Raw genomic sequence first — 12,367 nt, forward strand, 5'->3', positions numbered from 1 at the left:
GTGAAGACGACTGGGCCACGCACCGGCGGGCCATGTCGACGTCGGCTTGCATACCATCTCGCAACGACCGTGCTGGTGGCGCTAGAGCCCGCAGTGGATTGGTAATTGCTCCTGGGCCCATCCAGCAAATGACAGCCCCCCATGCTCCTCGCCCTCTACTACCACCTACTACATGTCCATGTACTAGTACATGTCGAACCCTTTACCGCCTCATCCTATGCCTGCCCCTCTCGACACGCTCAGCTGTCCAACCTGCCGCGAGGTCCGCGTCCACTCACTCAACCCACTCACCTTCATCTTGACACATGGCGACCGAATAGTCGCCCTGTCCGCTGTCGGAGCTGGGACCAGCCACCCAAGTTGCGGCCTGAAGGATGCCCACGGCCCCCGAGCTATGTGTCTTGGTCTATGTCCTGTGTGTACCTACTTGATCGAGCGCATCAAACCCTGACTCGCCTCTACAAAGAGTCGATTCTCCAGTACAGACGTGGTTCCCTCGTCCGGGAACTGGCATGTCACTGCTGACTGTCATGTGCATGATGATCGGCTCTGCCTCGTCCGGCATCCCGCTTGTACCTGCATTGCTGGCGGCTGGGGACCCCACAGGTACATTCCAAAAGCATGGTTATCCCCCCTTACTCGTATATTGCACAAAGCTCTCCAGGCACACTCCTTAGCCACATACACGACTTACGGCAGAAACCTTTGTCCGTGGATAGCCAGCACTTGGCGGCTCGGGCGGGCGTTATGCACGGGGATAAGCCTTGCGTATCGATTACCGGCCGCCCGCCTACGTCATAAACACAGTTCACGCCTAACTTCATACTCAGCCAACAAGCAGCCTCGCATCCAGCCAATGCTTTCACCCACACATCAATGTATCCTAGCTTCTATCTGAGGCCACCTACGAACACCAACGTAAATAATCAGCGGGCGAGTAATGTACAGACGCCCTTGTTACTTTGTAGGCACCATTACATACCATCCTTGGCCGCGATATCAGAATACGAGGAAGCTCACAAGCACCTGCGCCTATGCTGCTGGGCTGTCTGCTGACATCTAATCCAAGCACTGGTGTAAATGTGAATTAACCCCTGTCGCTTCCACTCATCTGTATAACTGTGGAGATTATTGCACAGCCATGTGCACAAGCTACTACGCCATTCTCCCAACAACAAGCGCGTAAGTGTCCTAACTCCAGATGTGCGTGGCTGCAAGACACCATGCTGAGCCAAATGGATGAGGTAAATATAGTGATGCTCCAGACCCAAGGCACATGTGCACCAGCAAATCAAATCATAGCATTCCTGATCACTTCACAGGAGACAAGCACCTTAGGGTCAAAGTACCAGAGTAACGCACCTCACGTGATTGCTTCACCCCTCTCTTTCATCCTCTCAATGCCAAGCAATCTCTCGCTCATATGTCTGTTTTCACCGCGAGGATACTTCTCCTCGCGTTTCTTCAAATATCTCAAGTACCTCATCTTGCAGTGCCTGTTTACATCTCCAATTGAACAACAATACAGTTCGTTTTACTTCAATTCGTATGAGCTTCCAGCTCATTCCAAACCCCGCCCTAAGTTTCCCTCGCATTGCACCCTCCAGCTCAACAGGGACTCAACAATCCATGGTTTGGGTCACAGTCACCTCTAGTCACTTTCCTGCCTTCCTAATATGAATAGCATTCGATACACAAAGCCTACAAATCCCTCTGCCTTGACCTTACTCCTTCTCACAGGACGACTGCGAATCAGCAACACTGCCCACCATGCCTAGGATAGGATATGACGGTACTCTCTGCTACCATCCTTCCGAAAACTGCCCAATACGTAAGGCTTTCTGGATGTACGAGCCCTCGCTCATCATCAACTCAGCTTTCCTGGTGCTCTTCAGTATATCCTTCATCACTTTCGTCGTTCAAGGCACCGCAGATGCAAAATGGCTTGGCTTCAGTCTCGCCATGGCCATTGGTTGCGCGCTCGAGGTTGCTGGCTACGCAGGACGCATACTGGCACAGCAAGACATGTATGCAGAGGTATGTATTGGCCATAGACGACCGACTGTCTTATCCGAGCCCCTCACTAAGACACTGATGACTGACAACACCCAGACCCCTTTCCTCATCCAAATCATCTGCCTGACCATCGCTCCCGCCTTCCTTGCTGCAGGCATCTATCTCTGCCTCTCGCGCATTGTCACCTCTGTCGGTCCCAAGTATTCGCGCATCAAACCATTCTCTTATCCAAAGATTTTCATCCCCTGCGACATCATCTCTCTCGTGCTCCAGGCTGTTGGAGGAGGCATGGCCAGTGTTGCTATACACCACAGTGAGAGTACCAAGAAGGGCGACAACGTCATGATTGCCGGTCTAGCTTTCCAGGTTGCAACAATGTTCGTATTTATCCTGATAGCTACCGACTTTGCCTGGCGCACATTCCGCAATCGTAAACAGCTTCCGCAGACTACTCAGCGTGAGGGCGAGGGAAGGCCCCAAATATCAACGCCATTCAAGGCTTTCGTCATCGCTTTGACCTTATCCACCCTTTGCATATTCATAAGATGCGTGTTTCGCGTTGCCGAGCTGAGTCAGGGTTGGAGAGGCAAGCTAGCTACCACCCAGAAGTACTTTGTTGGTCTGGAAGGCGCAGTCATTGTTGCATCCGTCTTGCTTCTGAACCTCTGCCATCCAGGGTACGGCTTCAACGCCACCAAACGTGCGAGGGATGGGCAACCCAGCAGGAAGATTTGTTTTTTCTTAAAGAGAAGGTCTGCTGTAAATCAGGGCGAGGCTAGTGATACTGAGCTGACACAAGTCACTACTACCCCGGCAAAGTAGGGGGGCAGAGCGGGCATTGGACGTTTGGACTAAAAAGAAGATATGGAAATAGGTACAGCGAAGAACGGGATATCATCTCATGATGCCTTCTCCACTGACATCAAGTCAAAAACCATGCTTCGTTCCTGGGAGTTTGATTTACTCATTTCATTTGTTCTTGCTAGTTCTTTCTGGTTCCACAATTGTCTTGCTAGATCAATGACCATATCTGCGTGTACTTAAAACATAACATAATGAAAAGGCGTTGTTGACGGCGTTTGTCTTCGACAGTCCTAGGTAGTTTCAATCGGATTGGCATTGGTTCGGGTATTACTGAGCATGAACAACAGCGTCTCCACAATGAGAGACTGAAATATACCAAATCCCGAAGTATGGATCTGTGCACATATCATAACTGACAAAAAGAACGGCTTGCCGAACATCATATATGCTTTTGCGTGGGTATGCTGACGGAAAGAAAAAGTGATTTGTACAGTATGCTGCTGCATCTACGACCCAAATACCATGCTTGATACGTCCTACACTTGCTCACACGCTCTCCTACGAAAAATCGTGCGAGCTTCCAATGGAACCATCTGAACTTCCCACTCCTATCTCTTCTAACATTTCCCTACTCATCATCATATCCCGCTGGCCTTGGCCGTGGTCCCTTTGGTACTGCAATAAATCAGCGCACCACTCTCTCGCATAAAAGAAAGAACATAGAGAAAATTGTCTTCTTCTCCATCCCTCCCCTTCCTCCCCTGTTATCACGTACCTGGGTATGTCAAGGGAATCTTCTGAATGGGCTCTGCGCCCATGTATCTCCGAATCGGAGGGACGGTAACCAACATTACAGGACCAGCGAGGCCGATGACGATCGAGTAGAAGTAAGCCGGCTTGTTGTACGCAGCCCATTTCATGTACCGCAGCGGTTGGCGGAAGAAGAGCGGGGAGGGAGGGACGCCGGACATGTTTGCTGTGTTATGTGTGAGCGTAGGGGGTTTAAAGCGTAGCAGCGACGCGCGCGCGTACCAACTTTATTATCGTGAAGCGAGAAAATATCGAGGCGCAATTCACAAAGGGGCCCAATGCCTTGGTCTGGCGTCGCAATTGCAAGTCGACTATGTCGTGAGGTTAGCTGCTGGGTAGCTCATCGCTCCTCCCGCGCTCCTCCAATCGGCGCGCAGCGATTTTCCGGGACCGATAGGGCTTGGCAAATGCATACGTATCTCCCATGGCAGCTCTCTACGCGGCCGCGCATTCCGTCAAGTTCAAACTTGCACACAACCACAAGATGAGGTGGTTACTTTCTTTTACCCTCGCCTTTGTCTGGTCGCTGGTGGCTCAGGCCAAGAGCTTTACTGGCAGCCGGTTGCTGGTTGTGCTCGAAGACCAGGCCGAGCAGGAGAAGTACAGCGTGTTCCTCGAGGACTTGACATGTAAGTTGATTCATTCTGTCAATTGCAGCTTGGTAGACGATATACATTCTTTGCAAGCATTAGGAATTGGATTGGTTCACGCCTTGGGTTTGGAATTGCAAAGTGGTTGAACTTGCAACTTGGCCTTATGCCGCTCACGAATGCTCACTCGAACAACATTGTCGCATGCAACGACGCTGACACGCACATACAGCCCGAGGATTCACTACAACCGTCGGATCACCAAAGGATACTACTCTCACATTACTCAAGCACGGCGAACGAGCATACGACCATGTCCTCCTCCTACCAGGCAAGTCGAAAGGCCTCGGCCCTGCCCTCACTGCGAACAACTTCCTCGAATTCATGAAGAACAATGGAAACGTCCTTGTTGCCCTCTCAAGCGAATACCCTACTCCTACGGCCGTTCAGGCAATGCTACTCGAAGTCGACATCAGCGTACCCAACGACAAGGGCGCATTGGTCGTTGACCACTTCAACTACGATTCGCTGTCAGCAGATGAGGCGCACGATGTTCTTCTCCTTCCGTTCCCAGGTGCGCTCAGGCCCGATGTCAAGAACTACTTTTCTGGTGAGGGATACATTGCGGCCCCGCGCGCTGTCGGTCAGACTCTTGGAAACGAGTCTCCTCTCACTTCGCCCATTCTTCGTGCCCCCAGTACTGCATACAGCTACAACCCCAAGGATGAAGCTGAGGGTTCCGAGGACCCCTTCGCGGTCGGTGGTCAGTTGAATCTGGTCTCTGCCATGCAGGCAAACAACGCGGCGCGCTTGGTTGTTGTTGGCTCTGCTGAGATGCTCCAAAACAAGTGGTTCGCTGAGAAGGCGAAGCTGGGCGACAAGTCCATCACCACCGGAAACCGTGAATTTGCTGAGAAGGTGTCGGCCTGGGCTTTCAAAGAGATTGGTGTACTTAAGGTTGGAAAGCTCCTACACTACCAGGATGAAGGTGCCAGCAAGAAGTTGAACACCAGCACTTCCATCCCAGAGAGCAACCCCAGCATTTACCGTATCAAGACGGATGTTGTAAGTGGCTTGTATGTCCACTTCTATGGTACGAAGCTAACTTCACAATAGCACTTCCAAGTTGAAATCTCCGAGTACAACATGGACCACCTAGAACCCTTTGTCCCTGCTTCAAACGACAACGTCCAGCTTGAGTTCAGCATGCTTTCGCCTTTCCACCGTCTTAATCTGTCTCCAATTGCGAAGACCGAGAATGCCACCATCTTCGGTACCGGGTTCAAGACACCTGATCAGCACGGTATCTTCAACTTCCGTGTCAACTACCGTCGCCCATTTGTCACCAACATCGACGAGAAGAGGCAGGTCACCGTCAGGCACTTTGCTCACGATGAATACCCAAGGAGTTATGAGATTAGCGGCGCTTGGGTTTGGATTGGAGGTATCTGGGTCACCGTTCTCGGATGGCTCGCATTCGTAGCTGTCTGGCTGTACAGCGCACCTACTGAGAAGAGCACCAAGAAGACACAGTAGATGGACTCTCTGGTTGGTTGTGGGGGCTGCGGTGGGAAGGAAAGGTTCTTTATTGTAGCGCTGTTTTGGAGCCATATCACCCATTGGCGTTGCGCGATATGTACATTATGGAATTAGGGCATGGGAATGACCCAAAAAGCTTAGATCGGAATGATATCTTTGACTTTATCTCTTGCGTCACAGTCTGCACAGTTACAGCTTACTCTGCGCCTCCAACACCCTCGGATGCGCAACTCTTCCTGGCTTCAGTTTACTCCAATCCTCTTCATACCCTTCTTCGACATCAGGATACGGTCCCAACGGCGTAATAGCCAACGGATTGATACTCTCATGACTCTTTGTGTACTATTCAGAAACAAAAATTTTTGTCAGCAAACGCGCGCCCTATGCAACTCCACTCCAAAAGGCAAGCAACCCAGCAAGCCAGTCGAGAGATAGAAAGAAACGAAGAAGGAGAAGAAAAAGAAAAAAAGAAACTCACATTCTCCTTAATATGCCTAAACTCCGTCGTCTCCCTAAACCCCCGCACATTCCAATACAACCCCCTTAACCAATTATTCAGCACAGGATAGTCATGTCGTATAGACCCGAGATTTGTCTTAAAATGCTGCGCATACACCGTGTCGAAGCGCACAATAGTCGGGTAGGCAAAGAGATCGAGTTCGGAGATTTGGCTGCCGAGGATATACGGGCCGCCGTTTGTGTAAATGAGGGATTCGAGGGTGTTGAGGGCGGCGAAGAGGGGGATGACGTTGTCTTCGTAAGGGGTTTGGGACGGGGCGAAACCAGCTTTGTAGACGCCGTTGCATATGAGGTCTGTGAGCCAGGGTTTTATTTGGTCAATCTTGTCCTTGAACTCCGTGGGGTAGTAGTACAAGGTTTCTACAACAGAAGGCGGTGGCGGTGTTAAAGAGGCAAAAGCGTGGGGAAGCCATTTCACCATTTCGGCACTTTCGTTGCAGACTATTTTTTGGCCTTTCTTGTCCCAGATCATGGGGACGGTGTAGCGGCCTTCGTAGGCGGGGTCGTCGCGGAAGTAGATTTGGTGCAGGAATTGGCTGTTGAAGAGGTGGTCAGGGGTGCTGCCGGGGTAGCTGGCGTCGAAGCGCCAGCCCGGCTCGCCTTTTGGGTATGGGCGCACGATGGAGATGGGGAGGAGGTCTTGGAGGTTGAAGAGGTGCCGGATTAGGTTGGCGCGGTGGGCATAGGGACAGAAGAGACCTAGGGTTGGGGTGAGTTTGTGGGATGGGATGTAGAGTCGATTGATTGAGAATTTTGTTTCTTGGTAACCTTGGAGGTTTTTGACGAGGCTTACCGATGTAAAGATGGTATCGATCTTTTTCTGGGGGAAATTCGCCGCCTTCTTGGATCACGCCGTGCCAACCATCGTCAGTTCCATACTTGTGGATTGCGGGGTTGGACATGATGAGATGAGTTGGGATTTGACAAATGGAACAAGGTCTGATCTACGATATTTGACTTTAACCGGACAGATAATTTAAGAATCCTGTCAGGGTTTGGATATGCCTTAGTATACAGCTTGCAAAGGTCGGCGGACTGTAATGGTGTTGCAGGTATGGCGTTGCGGGGCCCCACGTTACCTATGTAGCTTACTACCCTTTACCGAAATCACCCCGAGCCTACTGTATCCAGACTTCATTGCTTGGTAAGATGCCAATTAATGACTGCTGGGCACGCGTATGAACATGTTGGTATAGTTTCATTAAATGAGCTCATAATCTACCGACACTAATTACAGCACTTCAACTCCTCACACAACGACCCACATGGGACGCGACACTTCTCTGTACTTGGACGCGCTGTGCTCGTTGCACTAGCCATTGCTAGAGTTACTCCTTCAGATGCACCTGGGGTATCCTCAAGTCTCTCCGTAGGTGATGCAAGCTCGGGCTGGAGTGTCGCAGAGTGTATGCCGTATGCGTGCAGGCATTCAGAAAAGATCTTTGCTTTCTCCATGAAGCTCGCAATGTCAGGATCACTGACCCTGACATGTGCCGATGCAATTGCCTTCTTTTGATCTAGACGCCAGACGTGTAACTCATGTACACCCAATACGCCAGGAATGGCTTCCAGATCGTGTTTGACATCATCGATCTTGACGCCCAATGGTGCGGATTGCAAGAGAATCTTACCGCTCCGCTTCGTAAGAGGCAGCGCAGAAAGGAAGATCATAATGGCGATCCACATACTGACTGCCGGATCGGCGTAGAAGCGGTTGGGTGACTTTACGAACCAGATGATTACAGCTGAGATGATGACACCGATGTTGTTGATGGCGTCGCCAATGACGTGAAGGAGAACAGCAAAGATACCAAGATCCATGCCATGTTTCTTAGGTTGGATGACTAGATGCAAGTGATTGGCGTGTGTTGGGGTAGATAATCGAACTTCTCCATCGCTGTTGTTGCTGTGACCATGGCCGTGATCGTGGTCATGATCATGCTCGTGCAGGAACAAAACACTGATGATATTGAGAAACAGTCCGATACATCCCACGATTAAGATTAATTTTGGGTTGTCGACGTGTTCAATGGTGATGAAGCGCTCGATAGACTGTAGGGCGATGCTGAGGCCTAGGGCTAGTAGAAAGGCGCCGTTGAAGAAGGCACCAAGTAATTGGGCACGCGCCCAACCAAACGAAAGGTCTGCAGGTGATGTCTTGCGCTCTGACACTTGGACTGCCACCAGGGCTATAATGAAACCGATCAGGTCGTTGAGCTAGAGTGAAGTTTAGATATTTGTACGAGCGAGTAAGATAAGAGCATGGTGTATGTTCAGGTGAACAGCCCCAGGTCTCAGTCAAACTTACGTAGTGAAAAGCGTCTGCAACAAGGGCTAAGGAACGAGTATAAAAGCCGACTGATATCTCTGCCAAGAAGAAGCAGAAAGATATCGCTATAACGGCCCGAAGGCGTGTCTTCCGAGTGATGCTGGGCATGGCGTAGAGGGGAAATTGATGAGGAGACAATCAAAACTGCTTAGAGAAGCGCTTTATCAACAAGAAAGGTAAGCGTAGTGGAAGTAGATGTGAATGAGGAAAGCAGGTGTGCGCAGCACCAAACTAAATGGAAGTAAAGGCAAGTAATATTGACAACAATTCGTTGAATTTAACAATCGCGCAACACATAGTTCATAAGACATGTTTCTCTGTTCTGTAACGTCGAACTCGGTGACAGATCAATCCCGGTGACAGATCGAATTGCTGGATTGCTGTGTTAGGTGTGACGGGGCTGCAGCCGTCCCAAATCTGCGACAGTGGATAGTCATCGCAACAGACCACCGTGCTTGTCACTCCTCGGAAGTAACGTGACGCCACTGCTGTCATTTTTGACAGCAAGTCAGACGACAACTTTAGCTGATGAAGGTCAATTCGTTACGCGCCCTGTAAGAGATGGATTGGCCTTCACATGATAGCGCGGTGAAACTAGCCAGATACAGGCTAGCGCCGGGATATCAATCACCGCCTTTGTCTGGTTACGGCCTGGACCCTCCCCGCCGCAGCAAAATATCTCGCAGCGACAGTTGGGCTTCACTTGGGCAACCTTCCATCTTTGGTCACTCTCGAAAACCAAATCTGCACTCACACAACTAGCCATTAATTACCGTTAGGATAACACAAAATGGGCAACGGAGCCAAGTACGCGACTGCCTTGACCAGGCGTGATTAGAGGGGCAGTAACTAACGAAACGTTAGAGCACAGCAGAAGCGCGACCGCAAGGGCGACTCAGGCCCCAAAGAAGCCAAGAGTCAACTGAAGGCTGTACGTACCCCATATTCTTGCACGATTTTGCGACCATCACCACAGGCTACTCTTGTTGCAAGTTGGGTTGCTAACGCGCCACCAGAATGCCGCCGCCCAAACCATCAAGTGCAAAACCTGCTTCCAGACCTTCCAGGGCACCACGAGCCGCAAGATGTTGACCGACCACGCTACCAACAAGCATAGCAAAGACTTCGGTGACTGCTTCAATGCGGATGAGGGTGTTGTGAAATAAACGGCACGCATTTCCGTCGAGCGACCGGACTCACGAGTGAACGAGAACGATCACACACATTCTACCATTTATGCGAGCATGAGATACCATAAGCGAGGAGTTGAAACAGGGGACGAGCATTTATGGCGAAATGAATGAGACTTATTGTACAGGCGTAGGGTGTGGAATTCAAAATACTGATCTTTTACTTCCGAATGCTCATGGCTCTGACAATGCGCCTTTTATTGCTGCTGAATTATCGTTTTTCAACTTCACCCACTGTGTCAGGTTAGGAATCATAGACTCTACGAGTCACAGAAACATGAAGTCGCAGCATTATGATCAACGAGAACAGGTGGAGGAATAACTATCTAGAAGACTAATAGCCGGTGTTCAGATTGTCACGGATATATGGAGGAGTGGGTCTGTCATCATTACAGGGAAAGCTCAACTCTCCTGCCTAATACGGCGTATGACCCGTACCATTCGATGGTGATGCCTTCCGAGAAAACCGAAAATACAAGCATTTTGGAGGGTTAGTCATCATGTAAAAAAGTTATGACTAGGCCGTTGAATATCGAAGGATGAAGCAGTTCACTAAAAGTATCATCATCCAGAGATTACAATACTTCATGCCTCTACCTCATTAGGGGAAACCCTAGCACTCCTGGAATTATAGAGGTATAGTCTGGAACAAGAAGTGATATAGCTAACGTAAATGGAGTCTTGTTATGCAACCACCACTCTACAACTGCTACGTTCATTTTCTTTGATCCTTAGTGATTTTAGATACCCTAGCCTTAAACTAATAATCCGGTTTAAGGTAATGCACTTAAACTACGTACGTTTTGTCTGTGCCCGGCAGTTCGTAAATCCACTGCTTCTACCCCGCCCCACCCCACTATCCTCGGAATAATTTTCAACACGGCACAAACGTAGTCATTTCTTCTGACAAACCAATATCGTAACTCCACCACGGTTTAGCTACTATATGGCTGTTTTGTTCAGTCTATAAATGTACAAAGCTGCAAGTCCTTCATCAAACAACACAACACCGTCTCCTTAGCTCAATTGGGAGAGCGCCAGACTGAAGTCTTCGGTCATTAAATCTGGAGGTATCGTGTTCGATCCACGAAGGGGACATCGTGCCTGAGCTTGCTCAGGGTTCTTCGAACCATTCTTTTTGCGGGTGTTGCAGACATCTAGTTATGTATCTTCACATTCTTTTTTGTTTTGTTCGTATCCATTTGTGCATGAACCGAGGCTAAGCAACAAGCCACTAGCTAGTCTTCTCTTTTCTTTTTTTTAATCCCCAATAAATTCTCCACGACTGCGTATTTGTAGTGGTTGGGTCTTCTAAAGGCGTTAAATGTAGATACTGTTGTGAACCAAGTGTACAGTGTATGAGCGGCAAAGTACCGACATAGGCATGTGTCCCTCGTTAATATGAGCACCTCTATGTCATACATATAATTCTCAGTGGTATATAGCTACATGGTCCTGGCTCTCCATATCCTATCATCCGAAAACCCTTTTTTGGTTGAACATTAAGATCGGTGGCGATCAGTTCAACGTACGCTCTATTTGCCATGACTCAAATGGCCAAGCGGTTGTTTCCAGTCCATCCATGCCACACTCCACCAATCTCCTTCGCGATATCCTCTGCAGTCCGACCCTGTGCATCCTTCAGGCTCCTGATATCGACCTTGTCCTCCGTCAAACCCCGCATGATACCCATGGCCTCTGCTTCCTGGAAGACCTCTGGTGGGAATTCTAGCAGAGGATAGTTACTTGCGAGCAGGAGGAGCAACCAAGCTACCTCTCTACTCTGTGCATGTACCGCCGCATGTAGACCAGACTGCATATCACCAATTGGATCTTGATACCTCAGTACCCGGTCGATGCCCGTTTCCTTCTCAGGGTCATCTGTGGTGCTCATAGAAACATCTCCTTGCTCGTCCTCATCTTCGTCGTCCGAACTATCGTCCAGCAGCAGCTCGATGATAGCCTTGTAGTCACCCGCACGACAGAACTCGAGGAATGCGCGGGCCTTGCGATCTTCGGGGTACGCTTTGAGGTAGGATTCTTCTACGAGTAAAGGTAGGATATCGAGGTTTTCTTGGACTCCACCTTCGTTGTTGAGTCTGCAGAAGACTTTTTTCGTGTTGTCTTCGGTGACGGAGATTTCTTTTGAGCAGTTGGGGCAGGAGGTTATTTCGTAAGCTGAGAGAAGGCAGTCCCTGAGGTTTTTAAGATTAGCAGTCACATGGATTTTTTGAATCGTTTGCTTACCAGTGGAAGTGACATCCGCAGGACAATTGGACATCATCTGGGACAGTTTCTGGGGCGGGCGCAGGTGCTTTGCCCGACGAAGATGCTCCGCCTTCGTACTCTTCATCCTCGTCGCGCTCGACTTCTACCTCGAGAGGATTTTTGCAAATTACACAGCCAGACATTCTTTTCCTTTTGCGATTATTGTATTGGGGTTTGTAAGAGATTAGTGTTGGTGAAATGTTTGGCGGGGCATTAGCGGGGGTTTGGACTTTTTTGTCGCTAAAAAGCGAAAGATTGGTTCACGCGTCACGCGTCTGGAATTTGCACAGACGTCATACTAT

General features: G+C 49.6%; 7 protein-coding genes across 7 annotated transcripts; 3 read left to right on the forward strand and 4 right to left on the reverse strand.

Moving 5' to 3' along the window:
- Nucleotides 1-1,770: 1,770 nt before the first annotated feature.
- COCVIDRAFT_99445 (hypothetical protein) lies at nt 1,771-2,838 on the forward strand (the record flags this gene model as incomplete). Its single annotated transcript, XM_014701083.1, has 2 exons — nt 1,771-2,037; nt 2,113-2,838. The coding sequence occupies 2 exons, from the start codon at nt 1,771-1,773 to the stop codon at nt 2,836-2,838; spliced, it is 993 nt and encodes a 330-aa protein (XP_014556569.1).
- A 610-nt stretch (nt 2,839-3,448) lies between these two features.
- Nucleotides 3,449-3,791, reverse strand: COCVIDRAFT_37877 (hypothetical protein; the record flags this gene model as incomplete). Its single annotated transcript, XM_014701084.1, has 2 exons — nt 3,449-3,495; nt 3,596-3,791. The coding sequence occupies 2 exons, from the start codon at nt 3,789-3,791 to the stop codon at nt 3,449-3,451; spliced, it is 243 nt and encodes an 80-aa protein (XP_014556570.1).
- Nucleotides 3,792-4,114: 323 nt separating this feature from the next.
- Nucleotides 4,115-5,756, forward strand: COCVIDRAFT_99625 (hypothetical protein; the record flags this gene model as incomplete). Its single annotated transcript, XM_014701085.1, has 3 exons — nt 4,115-4,259; nt 4,453-5,285; nt 5,337-5,756. 3 exons carry the CDS (start codon nt 4,115-4,117, stop codon nt 5,754-5,756), a joined length of 1,398 nt encoding a protein of 465 aa, XP_014556571.1.
- Nucleotides 5,757-5,948: 192 nt separating this feature from the next.
- Nucleotides 5,949-7,180, reverse strand: COCVIDRAFT_99503 (hypothetical protein; the record flags this gene model as incomplete). Its single annotated transcript, XM_014701086.1, has 3 exons — nt 5,949-6,101; nt 6,238-6,977; nt 7,072-7,180. 3 exons carry the CDS (start codon nt 7,178-7,180, stop codon nt 5,949-5,951), a joined length of 1,002 nt encoding a protein of 333 aa, XP_014556572.1.
- A 325-nt stretch (nt 7,181-7,505) lies between these two features.
- On the reverse strand, nt 7,506-8,715 carry COCVIDRAFT_99517 (hypothetical protein; the record flags this gene model as incomplete). The annotated part of the gene is made up of 2 exons (XM_014701087.1): nt 7,506-8,495; nt 8,587-8,715. 2 exons carry the CDS (start codon nt 8,713-8,715, stop codon nt 7,506-7,508), a joined length of 1,119 nt encoding a protein of 372 aa, XP_014556573.1.
- A 682-nt stretch (nt 8,716-9,397) lies between these two features.
- COCVIDRAFT_37881 (hypothetical protein) lies at nt 9,398-9,773 on the forward strand (the record flags this gene model as incomplete). Its single annotated transcript, XM_014701088.1, has 3 exons — nt 9,398-9,414; nt 9,472-9,538; nt 9,624-9,773. 3 exons carry the CDS (start codon nt 9,398-9,400, stop codon nt 9,771-9,773), a joined length of 234 nt encoding a protein of 77 aa, XP_014556574.1.
- A 1,573-nt stretch (nt 9,774-11,346) lies between these two features.
- On the reverse strand, nt 11,347-12,208 carry COCVIDRAFT_16083 (hypothetical protein; the record flags this gene model as incomplete). The annotated part of the gene is made up of 2 exons (XM_014701010.1): nt 11,347-11,992; nt 12,045-12,208. 2 exons carry the CDS (start codon nt 12,206-12,208, stop codon nt 11,347-11,349), a joined length of 810 nt encoding a protein of 269 aa, XP_014556496.1.
- Between the last annotated feature and the right edge of the window lie 159 nt (nt 12,209-12,367).

This window comes from Bipolaris victoriae (genome assembly GCF_000527765.1).
Source record: "Bipolaris victoriae FI3 unplaced genomic scaffold scaffold_43, whole genome shotgun sequence".
NCBI classification, from domain to species: domain Eukaryota; kingdom Fungi; phylum Ascomycota; class Dothideomycetes; order Pleosporales; family Pleosporaceae; genus Bipolaris; species Bipolaris victoriae.